The 15,863-nt window shown below is 39.5% G+C and overlaps 2 protein-coding genes across 2 annotated transcripts in view; one reads left to right on the top strand and one right to left on the bottom strand.

The window, feature by feature from the left end:
• Positions 1 to 5,444, bottom strand: part of RECQL (RecQ like helicase) — a gene marked incomplete at both ends in the record, with an annotated part of 20,509 nt that extends 15,065 nt beyond the window's left edge. Inside the window, 7 exon segments of the mRNA XM_084256013.1 lie at positions 861 to 1,040; positions 2,197 to 2,394; positions 3,244 to 3,291; positions 5,087 to 5,213; positions 5,215 to 5,306; positions 5,309 to 5,356; positions 5,396 to 5,444. Of these exon segments, the coding sequence (XP_084112139.1) occupies positions 861 to 1,040; positions 2,197 to 2,394; positions 3,244 to 3,291; positions 5,087 to 5,213; positions 5,215 to 5,306; positions 5,309 to 5,356; positions 5,396 to 5,444 (742 nt within the window).
• Positions 5,443 to 15,863, top strand: GOLT1B (golgi transport 1B; the record flags this gene model as incomplete). The annotated part of the gene is made up of 5 exons (XM_084255652.1): positions 5,443 to 5,467; positions 11,227 to 11,318; positions 12,656 to 12,834; positions 13,967 to 14,048; positions 15,825 to 15,863. 5 exons carry the CDS (start codon positions 5,443 to 5,445, stop codon positions 15,861 to 15,863), a joined length of 417 nt encoding a protein of 138 aa, XP_084111778.1.

Below are 15,863 nucleotides of genomic sequence, written 5' to 3'. Positions count from 1 at the left end.
GTGCTGCTGCCTTCTAGAATGGCAGCCTGGAAGCCAGGCTGACACGCACAGCTCTACATCTTTAGTCAGATTTGTTTTAGTGAAAACACGTGCTCTGGTACTGGTAAAAGTGGCATAAGGTGAACTTTTGAAAAGCAGGGGACAGCTGTACCCCAGTTCCCTAGGGCAGGGGCAACACATTAAGTGCTGGTTGCTTGTCTTTCCAAATCAGGTTTTAATGGACACAGCCAACTGTTTAAAATATTCTGTGGCTGCTTTCTTGATACAAAGGCAAGGTTCAGTCATTAGCCCAGAAACATTCAACCCACAAAACCTGTTTAATATCTACTGTCCAGCCCTTTAAGGAAGTGTGCTGACCCCTGCTGTGTACCCCAGGCTCCCCCCAACATCAGGATCACTGGAGAGCCTGCTGAAATGCAAGCTAGTGGGCCCTACACTGAATTAAGTGTGCAAGTTTATCAGCTCTCCAGGGGGAGAGAGCACTGCTCCAAGAGTTCTGTGAGCTGGGACCGAGAGCACTCCAGTGCCTAAAACCACAGAAGACAAGGTGGTTGTCTTCAACCCCATGAAGACGAACCACAATCGAGGACTACTGAATCCTTTTCTAGTTGTTTTTTCTCCTCTAACATGATTTTTTGTAATTTTGGGGACCAGATAAAAGCATTAATTGCTTTCAGAAATGTTTCCCTTCCCTCTTTAAGGGAACCCCGTAATAATGCCTTTTAATATTAAAAACAATTTAAGAACGCACTTGAGTCTTACACAAGTATGGTTAGGATTTTTTTTTAAAGACTTATAAATATAGTAAAAGCACTAACTAAGATTTCTTAGATTTAAAATGAATGTGTATTAATACATACCATCTGAACACAATGCTGGCAACTGGTAGCACAAGCTCTTTCCACCCCCTGTGGGCATCACAAGAAACATGTCCTTTCCAGACATGGTTACATTAATAGTTTCAAGCTGAAGGAGTCTGAACTTCTGCAGTTTAAAGACATTTTGTAGAACATCTTTAATTTTGCCAGACCATGGAAAATCTAGAAAAAGAAATAAGATGAAAATATCACAACTATTTAGGAATATAGCTGAGACATACATTTAAATGGCTGCTTTTTTTTTTTTTAAAAGATTTTATTTATTTTTATGTGAAGAACTGGGGTGCAAGCCAGAGGTCCGGGGTGGGTGGGTGGTAAGGATTCACCAGATAGAGTGGGGAGCAGAACAGGCAGATCTACTGAAATACAGTCTTGAGGGGAGCAGCGGGTGGAAGAGAGATCTGCTGTGCCATGTGGATAGCTCCCTGGCCGGGGATCGAATTCAAGCTATCAAAGTGGGCCACTGTGTTGGTAGCACTGAGACTTAATCCCTAGGACACCAAGGAGACCCAAAATGGCTGCTTTTATAAGAAAGACTGAAACAAACATATGTAAGACTTTTTCTAATACTGACAAAGTTAAACTTTGATTCTAAAAATTTTGAAATCATTTTAACTCACCAAGCTAAACAAAAACAAAGTTAATGATATATCATAAGAAAGATTACATGTAGAAAAACTGGAAACACTTGCCAGTTGAGAACCAATCTACCCAAAAGAGTCGGTGACTGATGGGCCATTTGAACAACAGTCCAAGTGTTGATCATGGAATTCATAGTATCGTTAAAAATAAATCTCAAATATCATAAACAAAGTTAACAATTATCTGGAATTTGGGTATAAATTTCTCATTGAGAAGTGAATCACTGGAAAACAAGGCCTACAGAAGCACTGCACTACCCAGATAGAGTGAGAATTTTCCACTGTAATTTACAACAGACACGATGCTTGGCAAGACCTTGAATCAAGATCTCTCTAAAGAGTTTGCTCTCTAGGGAGAATGAACTAGACTTTGGCAAAGAGTTTGAATAATTTTCTCTTGTTTATTGTTTTTAGTTAAAACTTAAATAACTTATTTTTCCAAGCGTTGACTAATGCTATTAGGACCAATTTGGAAAAAAACAATAAAGTCTGTATAAAAAGAGATTGATTCAGATAAAACATGGGTAAAGAAATGGTCTGCCTGCTAGATTCCTGTTCCACTTAAGGAATGGCTAGTTTCACTAATAACAGCTTTCAGTACAGGCCAAGGCAGAATGATTTAATTCCAATATAAGGAAATATGAAACAAAACTAGCAAAAGAAAAAAAAAAGGAAACCTTCTTTATTCCAAGCAGCAGGTGAAGAATCACATTCATTGCTTTCCCCAGCATCCGAATCCTCTAAACTTTGCTTTATTCTATTTGTCAGGAGGGTTTTCTTCTGAATAAGCTCTTGCTGTCTTTCCAGAAGCTCTTGAATTTGAATGTCCACTGCATGTAGCTCACTGGTTATAGCCTCCAATTCCTCAGTCAAAGCTATGAGGAAAGAAAAAGATACAATGACTAGACAATTACACTTTCAGGGTTCTTTTGTTAATTTTTGGGTATTCCTTACCACCTAAATTACAGCCAAAGACAAAAATAGGATGGCAGAGTGCTTAAGAACAGGTATGTTAGAGTGGAACAGACCTGAGCTAAATCTTTCTTACCTGCTGAGTGACCTCAGGCAAGGTACTTAACTAATGCTCAACTTTCCCCCTGTACAATGGAGATACTACCTCGCTTTCACAAAGTACTGTTATAAGGAATTAAGTGAGATAACATACTGGAAATTCATGACTACCTAGTACACAGTTAAGCATTTGATAAAAGATAATTTTTATTTTTATTATTTTACTATGTTGGGGAACAGTCTCACAATCTCCTAAATCACTGAAGTAATGTGACCAGACTCAAACAAAAATGAGCTATTTAAAACTAAGTCCCTAGCTACTTAGTTACTATTTCACAAAAACATTCATATTTGGGTTCACATGATGGCACAATAAGGAGTTGGTGATTATAATGAAGAGGATGTAACACATAAAAAGAGAAATTGACTGTGCTATTGGAATTGACATTACAAGCCCATTGTGACTAATTTATTAATATGCCTTAACATATAATTCTAATCAACCCTAGTATTCAAGTCAAAGTGAAATTCGTTTTGATGCTACATCAACAGAAGCTATAACGTTTTTAAAAATGTCCTTGGTGCTTGTATCAAGACTTTTTTTAGAGCAGTTTAAAGGTCACAGCAAAATTGGGAAGGTACAGAGAAAAGTAATATTTTTTTCAAAAATGTAACTGGAAGTAGATCTCCAAAATGTAAGCTTTTCCACTGACCTGAAACAGATGCCATTCTAAAATTGAACTGGAAATCCAAATTTCTTTCTGGAGAAAAAAAAAATCAACAAATTTTAAAATCAGTACCACAGATAACCTCCCCAATCACAATAATCTGTCACCACTATGCATAAAAAAATGTTAGAAATGTTAGAAAGTAGATTATCTACTGCAGTTACCTTTCCAATTAGCAGCCCCCCCCAAAAAAAAAAAATGCTTATTTTTTGGTAAGGTTCCAGATTTTAGAGATGCCTCGAAAGTCACATAAGTAGATAATAACAAGTACAATGTCAGTAACACTGAAACATCCACCAAATTCAAAGTGATGTAGTAAGAAATGAGTAACGCTTTGAGGTTCAACAGTTTGAATATTCAACTACTGTGTGACCGCAGCAAAATTACACACACCCCCTTTCTCAACCTTTTTCCCTAGCTGAAAACTGGACTTTATCATAAATAATAAGATGGACAGCTTCCAGTGCCCCAGATTAAGCAAAACCCATTAACATGCTCAAAATAATCCTTCAGCATTTTTATTGAGCATTTGCTCGGTGTTAAAAGAGAAAATGGTATTGTATGGAGGGGTTTGCTTTCAAGAAGGAGAAAATATGAACAACAGGGATAAAACGTTTTTAAAAGAACTCTAAATATCCTGTGGATGACTAAAAGTGAAGAGTACATATAAGAAAGTAATAGGAAATGCGGTTTGAGGGTAGGAAGTTCAGATTACCCATAAACCCAGTGAACTCCTACCCCATTTTGCAACATTTTCTAAAACTAACTTAGAATGTTCTCCAAACACAGCTTCATCATCACTCTTCCGATGTAGAATTCTGGAGCCACCACTAGGCTAGAAAGATAGAGAGCTTATTTAGTTGTTTTTGTTTTTGCCTTGCTAAGGAGTTTAGAATAACCCTACAACTAAAGATTATTGAAGTAGGAGAGTAAAGCAAGGACTTTAATTCTTCTAAACATTTCTTCACCACTTCGTGGAAATCAAGGTATCCTTCTCTAGACTGTAAAGCTCTCTCCTGAAGGGGAGACGGTAAGTCTCTTCATCTTTGCATTCACATAGTCTCACCAAGAGCCTGGCATAAAGTACAGACTCAGATTTGATGCGATGGAAAGCAGCGGCCCTCCCTACCCTTAGGAAAGAGCAGCATCTTTAACAATTTCCCCCACAGTTTTAAACGACTTTGATTATGCCGCTGAAAAAGTGCTCATCGGCTCCTTCCCCACAGGATGAGCTTTACAAGTAAAAAAAGATACCTCAACAGAAAGTCTGCTCAGAAATGAATGACAGTAGGTCTACCCGTGAGAAGCATAAACCAGGCACTCACAGGGAAATGTTCACGGGGTGACTGCCAGCTTTCGATCCTGGAGAAAATGCCACTGAGGTACAAAGCCATGGAGACTAAATAGGACACTCGCACCCCCCTTTCCAGCCACCTGCAATTTAATCACACCCTCGCTTACAAGTACCGCATCCCCAGGGGTGTTTCCCAGTAAATAAACTTTAGGGATCAAGTCTCCTGCTTGGAAAAGGTTGCAGGGGGGAGGAAGAAAAGAAGAAACGAGTTGACAGGAGAACGTGCCCCTCAAAGCCCGAGCCCCCGAGCCCTGGGCGACGATTAACACCCCCCGTTCCCCCCTGCCAAGTAGGGGGGATGGACGTGATCAGAACAACCCGGCCTCGCCCCCAAGGAAGACGAGAAAAGGTGAACCCCACAAAGCGGTAATAGGAGTCACCCCCGAACGTCTCCTTAAGGGGTTAAAGAGTCACCAGCCTGACCCGCGCCCTCCGGCTCGCCAACCCCCGGCGCCCGGGACTCGGGACCGCTACGCACCGCTTTCCCCGGGCTCCAACTTCCCGCCACCAGGCTTCCCTTTCTCGCCGGCCCGGAGCACCCACCCTTCCGGGTCGGGCCCGTCTTCCAATGGCAAGTAAGTGACTCCTCTAATTGGTCAGGGGGTGTGGCCACAGAGCACGTCACCGAACAAAACCGCAGTTGATTGGCGAATTTTGGGAGCCGGTTGAACCAATGGGAAGCGACCTTGATTGGGGGTGGGGGCGGCTGCGTGTTTCCGGAAGACGTGGCGGCTCTCGCCTGGGCTGTTTCCCGGGTTCATTCCTCCAGACTTTGCTTCACACCCTGGGTGCCCCGAGCTGCTGCCGCCTCTGCCCTCGACGCCGCAGCCATGATCTCCTTAACGGACACCCAGAGTAAGCACCTGCCCGGCCGGGGGCCCGCCGGGAGCTCCGCGCGTCGGGGCTGGGGCTGGGGCTCGCCCGCCCCTCTGCCCGGGTCAATGAATGAAGCTCCCCGCGGGGGCGGCGGCCTGCGAGACGGAGCTCGGGCTGCGGGGACGCGAGGCCTTGCAGTGGCGGACCTGGCCCTCGAGGGGGGTTCTTTGGGGGTTTCTGGGGGTCCCCTCTGAAGAAGGGGCGCTTTCGCGGAGCGGGTTAGGCGCCGGGGTCGCCTCTCCGCGCCCCACCGAGACGGTCGCTTTGTTTGCCGACGGCCTTAGACAAAGTTTGGGGCGCGGTGCCCGCGGCCCACTCCTGGGGACGGTTCTGCACAGGGCACACTTAGGGTCCTCCACGAGTTGTTTTAAATGTCCCCTGTGGTAGGCTCTTCTCGAAAATAGTCCTTCTCTGAAGTGTTTTGAATATTCGCCTTTTGCCACCACGGAGAGAGACCTGCCAGAGATTCCTTGCAGCGACTTTGCTCGGCTACCCGGGAGTCTTTCTACAATAGTAAAAAGCCACTTTGTGTTCCATGAAGTAGTTTCTTTGGTTCATGGTGTATATTGTGCTTTGTTTTATTAATTTAGCACCCCTCTCTGCCTGCCACAGCGTTATCCAGGCCTGTCTTATCTCTAGACTTAACGTTGCTATGTCTTTCCTGGCCTCTCCTTTAGTTGGCAACCCCTACTTGCTAATTTTAATGATTTTTGTGTCTGCATCTCTGGGCAGCCCTCTCGCGTTCCTGTATCTGCCGTGCATTTCCTTCAGATTCTGCTTAACTTACTGTAAGTGTGTTCAAGATTGTAAGAATCAAACAGGCTGTTGAAGTGAAAATAGAACTTTATTTAAAATGTCTCGGAAATGGAGTCTTATTGTTTCACCTCTTACTGACTTGATCTTCTTAAAGTTTGTAAATTCTGCACCCACTGTCACCTCAATAAGGCTCCCTTCCTTCCTGACGACCGAGTCTGCACCTTGGGATAACCTGCCCATTACCTAAATGCCCAGTATCAGAGTCAGCATCCAAAAAGGATGCCCATCCAGAACAAGATCACCTGTTCTGATCAGAGAATATGAATATAGTCCTTTTGTTGTTTGTTTCTTTACTTATAATAATTAGTGATTGTATAAAGGCATCTTTCAGTTTACCAAGTGCACTTATGTAATTACCTGTATTTCTTTTAAGAACTCTGTAAGGCTGAGAGGAGTATCTCTTTTATATATTAAAAGAAATTCTGGGCCTCCCTGGTGGTGCAAGGGGCACAGTGCTGTGAAGCTGCCCGCAGCCTCTGTGGCGGAGTTCAATCCCTGGTGGGCCAGGGAGCTACCCACATGGCACATCAGACCTCTCCTGACTTACACAGTGCTCCCCTTAGCAGTGTACTTCAGTCTCTCTGCCTGTTCTGTTCCCCGCTCTGTATCTGGTGAATCCTCTCACCTCCCACACCTCTGGCCTATACCCCAGTTCTTAAAAAAAAAAAAATCCAATAAAAGAAATTACATTTCCCAGAAAGAAACTGACAGAAACCAGATCTGTTGGTCGGTTGATCCCTGGTCTGCTGGCTCAAAAACCTTTGTTGTCTTTGCACTTTTGTTGTCCTTGTGATACCCTATTCACAGCTAACAAGACTTGATATAAATTTTATTTGTGATGTTAGAATGATGGACTTCTTCCATAGCAAAAAATAGTTTCACTAGTAGGTACTTATCCTGTAAAATTATGCATTGATTTTTTTGTTTGGAGATTGTGTATGATATCCAGAGCCTCTTTTCCTTATGATACACAGTACTCTCAATTGAGGCCCCAAATTAAAGTTGGACTGTGCAAAGAAATTAGCAAAATTATATACAGAAATTGCTGGAATTTATTTCTAATTCTTGTAATTGCTCAGAGGAAATATTTAATTTCCACATAGATTTCCTAACTGTAAATTATTATTACTCCTATTTATCTGACTCTGTGATGATTACATATATAAAAATATAAACCTTTACCCTCTTTGTATAATTATTTTCTTTTGTTGGATTCTTACAGGGATTAATGCCTGATTTACATGCTTCCAAAATCCATAACAAAATAATTATGTTGAGTATGGGCAGAAAGGAAGTATTCTCCTCACTTAATTAAACTAAGGAAGATGAAATTATACTCTTTGCTGATTATTAGTCCAGTGTTTTAGATGGACAGTGGATTGGAACACAAAATAGTGAACCTGAAGTTCTATGGATTTCAAGTGTGTGTGTGTGTGTGTGTGTGTGTGTGTGTGTGTGTGTGTGACATTAACTGCAGTAATGGGCTTTCAAAGTGATTAGTCAAGCTTGTCCTGGGTTTCTGAATCCAGGAAAGAGTAAGCAAGCACTGATCAGGGTAGAGTAGATAGCAATTGATTTTTTTTAAGAGATTCTTTAATAGTACTCCCCATCCCAAAAAATACACTTGCATGATTTATTGAAGGGGACAAGAGTGGAGCAGTTTCCCTACTACCTCCAAATCCTTATTATGTTACATTGCCTGAAAATCTACCAGGGTATTCAGTTGAGTTCACTTGAATTGATACTCAGGGTCTTTATTATGACATTTTCTATTTTGTAAGGCATAATAAGAAAGATAATGCCACTTTCAATTTTTTTTTTTTTTTTTTTTTTTTTTTTTGTGGGACCCTCACCAGCGGCCAGGGAACCAAGCGGTGCAGCAGAGGCTGCAGGCATCCTCACAGCCCAGGCTCAACCGCTGCACCGCCAGGGGACGCCCCACTTTCAAATTTTCAAAATAACATATCAAAGTGTTAGCAGCAGTTGCTATTGCATTAAGCACATATCTCAATAAAATTTCCATACTACACTGTTTATGTTAGACAAATTTGTTAGATTGCTTTTATCAAATTGTCTTTTAAAACACACCGAGGTAAGAGTTATGAAGGTTTGAGAGCGCACAAGAGGAGAGTAAATGTAATTTGTTCTGTATTATTCTAGTGGTGAGCGAGTGGTATTATGTCGGGCGTTAACAACCAGGGGACTTGTGAATGTGTTGACATAGGGAAAAAGGGAATTCTGGAGATAGGAAATGACACAGTGAGGCCTGTTTGAAACTTTTGATCACTGTCTATTTTGGCTAAAATGTTCTAGGCAGCTGTTTGATGCTAGATTGCACTGGATAAAGAGTAGAAGTATTTTGATCTCAAATTATAGCCATAAGCTGTGGAGTCTGAAGACTGTACTTGAAGTCTAGCCTCATTCCACACCATCACCCTGCCTTTCACTACCCCACCCCTAAAACACACAAACTCTTGCTGATTCTATGATTAAGTGTAGTTGCTTAATCTGAGTCTTTGATTGGCCATACAAAACATAGGACTGGTGCTATTCTTTACCTTACAGCTGTGTTACAGGAATTAAGATATTTATAGAAATACTTAGTTAAATGTAAAATTATATTCACACATCCTTTTTCACTGCACACAATTTTTAATAGTTCTGAGTTATGTTAGATCACAAGTTAATCTTTTGAAAATTGAATCACTGAAAGATGTTTTGCCCAGATCTGTATATTCCAGTGTCCTTGAGTTTCATTTAATCAAACATTTAACCTAGGGAAAAAAACATCCTGTAAGAAGCAGTATGCATTTGGTTATGCACATGGACTTTGTATTCAAATAGACGTAGGTTCAAATGCTTAACCAGAAGTGTGACTTAAGGCAAAGTAAGTCAATTCTGTAAAACTCAGTTTCCTCCACCTCTAAAATGAGGTAATGAAACTCATCTCACTGCAGTCTCGGGAGGATTGCATTATATAAGGCATGTAAAGTTTCTCATAATGGCTAACTTGCGGTAAATTCTCAACACACACTTTTCCATGTAATTCCCTTCTGATCAGCAAATACCTCAATATGTTTAGGATCATTTGTGAAAAGATAAAAATTAGTTATATTCAAATAACTCAGCTGCCAATAATTAAATCCTTACTGGTCAATAGTTATTTCATGGAATTTTACTTGTTCTTTTATCCATATTTTCCTCTGGGAAATTGTCTGACACCTAAATTTTTTTTTTGGTAAATTCTCCTAAGTCATTTAAATATGAAGTATCAACTTCAAGTTCTCATAGGGATTTACATCTGTAAAACACATCAGTGTGGGCCTCCCCGGTGGTAGCACAGTGGGTTGAGCGCAGCACTGTGAAGCTGTCCATAGCCTCTGCAGCAGTGCGGGTTTGATTCCTGGCTTGCCAGGGAGATACCGACATGGCGTGGCAGACCTCTCCTGTCTCGCCCGCTGCTCCCCTCAGCAGTCTTTCCGTCCGTCTGCCTATTCTGCTCTCCGCTCTGTCTCTGGTGAATCCTCACCCTCCCACGCCTCTGGCCTGTACCATAGCTCTTGTATAAATAAATAAAATCTTTTGGAAAAAACACATCAGCATATTTATAGGCAGGTACCTGAATTCTTTAGAGTGAGTGAGGAGGGAAAAAAGCTAGAATGGAAAGCAGTAGTTAATTGTAAATTGAGGAAGTGGAGGAGATAGAAAAGGGTATACAAGAGAAATTTTCAACTTATCAGAACATTTATACAGCTTGAAAAAAAATTAAATAGCTATGACCTAGATTTGGCTTTCTGAAGCCGAGGCAAAAAAGTTAAGTAATGGGTCAGAAATCATTGTGTTTCCAAAAATATGATGGTTTCTGCTCTGGTTCATTATTTTCTGCAGCTATTACACCAGATAAAACAAAGATTGTTGACTATTTCATGAAAACAAATCTAAAAAGACCAAGAAAGTGATAAGATGAATTGTGCTGTGTGGCATTAGAAGAAAAGAACAGCTATGACCTTAGAAAGTTAAGACTCTCCAGGCTAAAAAAGATAAGTCTCAGAGAATGTAAAGTCCATGAAATTATTGCTTTCATATATTTGGTGAACAGAGACCTCAGCTGATGCTCTGTCCCCCTCTGCATATTCAGTAGCTGTTACCCTGGCCAGCATGTCGGACATGATCAGTAATTCTCTGTTTTTGAATGAAGTGAAAATCCAGAATATTGGTATTAGCTGAAACAATGTTCTTTGAAACTTTGGAGAGATGGTTGTGGGACTTTTAGACTAGTGGATGAATACATTCCTAGTTTAGATATATACATTTAGATACAAAGAGAAACCTACAGTGGGCCATCATAAAGGTGACAGTGTTTCGTAACCTGAAAATTAGTGAGGAGACAGCCACTCAATTCTGGAAATGTTTCCTGTTGCCATGATGAGAAACTGTAACTGAGAGAAGCATGTCGTGCTGACCGTCGATAGCATCTCTAATGACTTAAAGAAGGAATCAGTTTTAAAAGGGGAAAGAAGTGATAGTCAGAGATAGGAAAGACGAATAAGCCCATACATGTATTTATGGCCGATGTCAGAGGACTTCTTGGGAAGGAATGTATACATAACCAAATGTTTAAGAGTCCTGGTTTATCGCCCTCTGTTATGAGTATGTTTGTGAGAAATCCTTGTCTTATACAAGGATTACAAATTTCCAAAATATTAAAAAACCCAAGAAATTTCCATTCACCTTTTAATTTTGAGAGAATTTGCTGATGTTAATTTAGTTTGTTAGAAATTTTAATGAAGTTAACCTGTAGTGTTGGAGACTTATTTTGTTACATCAGCCAAAAGATAACAGAAATAATTTCTTACTTTGTTTAAAGAGATCTTAATGTAACTTATATTTCTCTGTCTTTAACCATAAAACTTCTGTTGCAGAAATTGGAATGGGGCTAACAGGATTTGGAGTGTTTTTCCTGTTCTTTGGAATGATTCTCTTCTTTGACAAAGCTCTACTGGCTATTGGAAATGTGAGTGTTTCAGTATATATTTTAACTAAATTCATCAGGAAATTTTAACTATAAATGAGTATTGCCTGCTATTAACTTTTGGGGAAATAATTCACTGTTACTCATGTGAAGATTCCTATAACATTCCCTTTTTCCATCAGAAACAAAACCTTTCTGTTTACATATGAGATAAATGCTAATGAGAGTCCTAATTGCATAACTACTCTATGAAGTGTTTGGTATGTGATTTACAAAGATTAAATGAAGTGTGCCTCTAAATGGGAATTCAAAATAGATGGCTATAAAGCCCCCATAATTTGGCAAATTTGTTAATATGTTTTGACTTTAAACATTTGTGTTTTCACATTTGATTCAACAGCATAAAATTAACAGATTTTTAAAAAATTGTTTAAACCTTTTAAAATTATGGCTCTGTATTAATGGTTGACTTGGTTAAAAAGGTGTGTATATTTTTATTTGGAATGTATACTCTGTTGTCCGTGCATGGAGGTTGTACAGAGTTCTTGAAACAGATAATAAACCTTCTAAGAGGACCATAAAGTTACTGGATAATGATTAAAACCTTTTGAAGTGGATATTACCATTGTGCTTTTAATTGGAAAATATAAAGTATAACCAAATTATCCAGAATTTATGTTTCATAAATAAGAATATAAACAGCATTGGTATCTCAGAATATGAAACGTAATCATTAAGCTTGATAAATATCGTGGGAAATATTTTTCAGTAAAGAAAATTAATGAAGAATGGCATGTGATTTGGGAATAAAACCTGGGAAAAGCAAGCTTTTAATTGCTCAGTGTTGCTTATGCTGGAAACATACCAAATACATGTACATTTGAGAAGGCATGACTATTTTTACTGCGGCTGCCACTAAGTTATCAGTAGAAAACTAGAATCTTCTTCCTCGCTTTGCAGTTTCTTCTACTATCATTTGGCCATATTTGTATTTCTGCCCTCTCTGTGAACTCCCATAGCCCATGATGAACCAGGGTTTCTCTGATGAGAAGCATGCCCACCTAGAAGAGACATATATATGGGCAGCTTTCCTCTTTATTCCTCGCCACACATCTACTTGACTAAGCTGTGCCCACCAGCAAAACCTGGGGAAACCGCTGCAGGCGCAGGTGCCCACCAGTAACATCTAATCTGTCTTCGTTTCTCTTTTTCTCCACTTAATCAAAATCGGACTGGGCTAGAAGGCAGGAACACAACTGCAGCTTTAACAAAACACATAGTTCACTCCTTGCTTCTTCCCATTATCTTTAGCTCTGGCCTTACTTTTCAAATCTATGCAGCGTGTTTAACTACTTTTTCTGTGTTGGCTTTTCTTCTAGGTGTTATTTGTGGCTGGCTTGGCTTTTGTAATAGGTTTGGAAAGGACATTCAGATTCTTCTTCCAGAAACATAAAATGAAAGCTACAGGATTTTTCCTGGGAGGTGTATTTGTAGTCCTTGTTGGTTGGCCTTTGATAGGCATGATCTTTGAAATTTATGGATTTTTTCTCTTGTTCAGGTAAGGCTTCATTCCGTCTTTTCTCTTTCAATAAACACTGTGTCAAATAGTTATGACAAAAACTCAAGATGTTTGCATCAGTGTAAGAAGACTGTTTCTTAAATGGATTTTTTTTTTAAAGATTTATTTATTTATTTATACATACAAGCACTGGGTACAGTCAGAAGCGCGGGAGGGTAAGAGAATTCACCAGAGCCAGAGCGGGGAGCAAAGCAGGCAGAAGGACCGAAGTACACTGCTGAGGGGAGCAGCAGGCGGTAGGAGAGGTCTGCGCGCCATGTGGAACCCTCCTCCAGTGGCCGGGGAGCAGCCGGGGATCGAACCAGCGCTGCAGAGGCTGTGGGCAGCTTCGCAACCCAGTGCTCAACCTCTGCGCCACCTGGGAGGCCCTTAAATGGATTTTTTTATGTTGAATCTTTTATTACAGTTGTAGATAATTCCGTCAGCTACAAAAATGTTCATTAGGTGCCAACTGCCTATGTAAGGGTGTAAATTATCTTGTAAAGTATTTTCAATGTATAACACTCATTTCATTGGCATTTTAAGTCAATGTCTTTATTGATTGATGGGTACATAGATAGCACTTTAATATACAGAATCTGATACCGCAGTTACTGCCACGTGATAACAGTGCCTTAAGTGCATATGCCTGTTATGAAATTATGTTCAAAATAATGGTACCAGAGATTTTGATCAGTTAAAGTTTTACAAATGCCAGTTTCCTAGTGAATAAACAATGGTGTGCAAGTCAAATTTATTGAACTATTTATTCAGGGGCTAGAGATCTTTTGTCTTCTATCTGCCAGGAACCATATTACCCACAGGAGATATAAAATGAATGAAGTATCAAATCCATGTTTGAGAATCGCTCATTTGTACTATGGGAAACCATCCGTACCCATACCAGCAGAATATAGTAGCAATGCTATTGAACGTATATATGCGGAGTAACACAGGAGCACACTAAAGGAAGGTGTCAAGCTCCGGGAGACAGAAGAAATATTAGCTGAAGTTTGAAGTATCTGCAACTTTCAAAATTTGGGCAGAATCCTTTTTCTTTCTTTGTCACTGGTTAGAGATTGATTTGGTAACAGAGAATGTGTTGGTTCTAAGAACTTTTCTTCTCTCCCAGGGGCTTCTTTCCTGTGGTCGTTGGCTTTATCAGAAGAGTGCCAGTCCTTGGGTCCCTCTTGAATTTACCTGGAATTAGATCAGTAAGTAGTCATGTGTTTAGCAGTATATTCAAATAATTGCCATCAAGATAAAATACTCTTTGTTGCTCTTCTGGAAATATGAGTGATAGGTGATTAATTGATCAGTTTTTTGTTATGACATAGATCACCACATCAGACAGACAATGATTACCAGAGAAAAAATAAGCATTGCAAGTACTGTAAAACCTGGAACTTTTAATATTGTGCTGTTTTTGAATGTAACTTGGATTAATATTCTAAGCCACCATTTCCTTTGAGAGTTCAAGGCGCTTTTCAGTGAATTTCACATGATCTTTAATATTGGAAGAGCAGTCATGTAAAAAGAAAACCATTGCTTCTTACATGTATTTTCTTTCTTAGACTAGATCACCAAATGCGGTACATTTTGACAATTAAATACAGCACTGTTATACTGGGCGTCAGATGATGAGCTCCCGTCCCTGGCTCTGTGGACAGTTTGAGCAGTCTTGTCAAATCTCTGTGTCTAGAGTGGGCCATCAACTTTCTAAAGTTGTTCGTAGGTTCTTACAAACTTTACGAACCTTACAGATGTTTCTAGAGAGATGGCCCATCATATTTACTGAATTCTTAGACAGCTAAAGGATGACTGATCCACACCAGTCCTATTCAAAGCTACCTTTGGACAGAGACTGTTATGCTTTCTCACCACTTATATTTACTTGAAAATTTAAGGATTAAGGAATCCATGAATATTTTCATAGCAGCTTTTAGTTTCCATGTGCCTAGTTACCTGTTTGTGAGCAAGTGCAGTGTTGGGACACAGGCTGCTAAGGGGGTATCCTGTTTCATCTGCATTAATCTCCACCCTTATGCAGTAGTTACTGTTTATGCTTAGAATGGCTTTTGAATTAACTGGGACTTCTGTTATAAAGTTATAATAACTTCCAGTGTTCTTAATGTAAGGATTCTTGAATATTTGCAAAAATGGACACCTAATACTATACATTCTGTTTCCTATTATTTACTTAATTATAATATGTAAAGTAGAAACTGACCAGTGAAATTGATCTCTAAATTTTGAGAGTACAACCACTTGGGTTTGTAGCTTTTAATATCTTCACTAACTACTTTGTTTCAATATTTGTTTGCATCACCATCTGGAAAGCTGAAGAAAGCCCAATTACTTTATATCTGGGGTGGAGCAACCAAAGTAAATAACCACTTACATTAATGTTTGTTAAAAGATGTACTCAGTAATTATGAATTTATGCTTGCATTATTATTGCATCATTGCCACTTTCAGTCTGAAGTCCAGTATACACATTTAAAGTGTTTGTAGTTAATCGCTATTGTTAATTATTGAACTTAATGGAGTTAAATCTGTTTGTTCAAAGTCTACATAGGCCCAGAAGAGATGCACAGTTATGGTCAGTTGAAATATCTCGTTGGGTTCATTAATGCATGAATGGGCTGACATTTCAGCTTTTTATTTTTGTGTTGAGCTAGCAGTGTTAACTTCATTTTATCTAATTTTTTTCATTGTGTTGTGCATTTCTCATGTTGCACCCTTAAAGTCATATGTATAACATGTCATGCAAAAACAACCTGTAGAAAAAAAAATGTTATATACATTTATGTGTCAGAAGATAGTGGTGAGTAGTACTGGGTTCATCATCGTTCGCCATACCTTAAATTTCCATAAATGTTCTTACAAATCTGACTTTTTAAATTGATATAATGATATCAATAAAAAATTGATATAATGATGTGTACTGCTGTAGGCATTCTTCTAATAATCTGTTTTTCTTCTTGCAGTTTGTAGATAAAGTTGGAGAAAGCAACACTATGGTATAA

This window comes from Talpa europaea, assembly GCF_964194135.1.
Source record: "Talpa europaea genome assembly, chromosome: 15".
In the NCBI taxonomy this organism is placed as follows: domain Eukaryota; kingdom Metazoa; phylum Chordata; class Mammalia; order Eulipotyphla; family Talpidae; genus Talpa; species Talpa europaea.
Note: the sequence above shows the minus strand (reverse complement) of the source record. Positions and strands in the feature narration are given on the sequence as shown.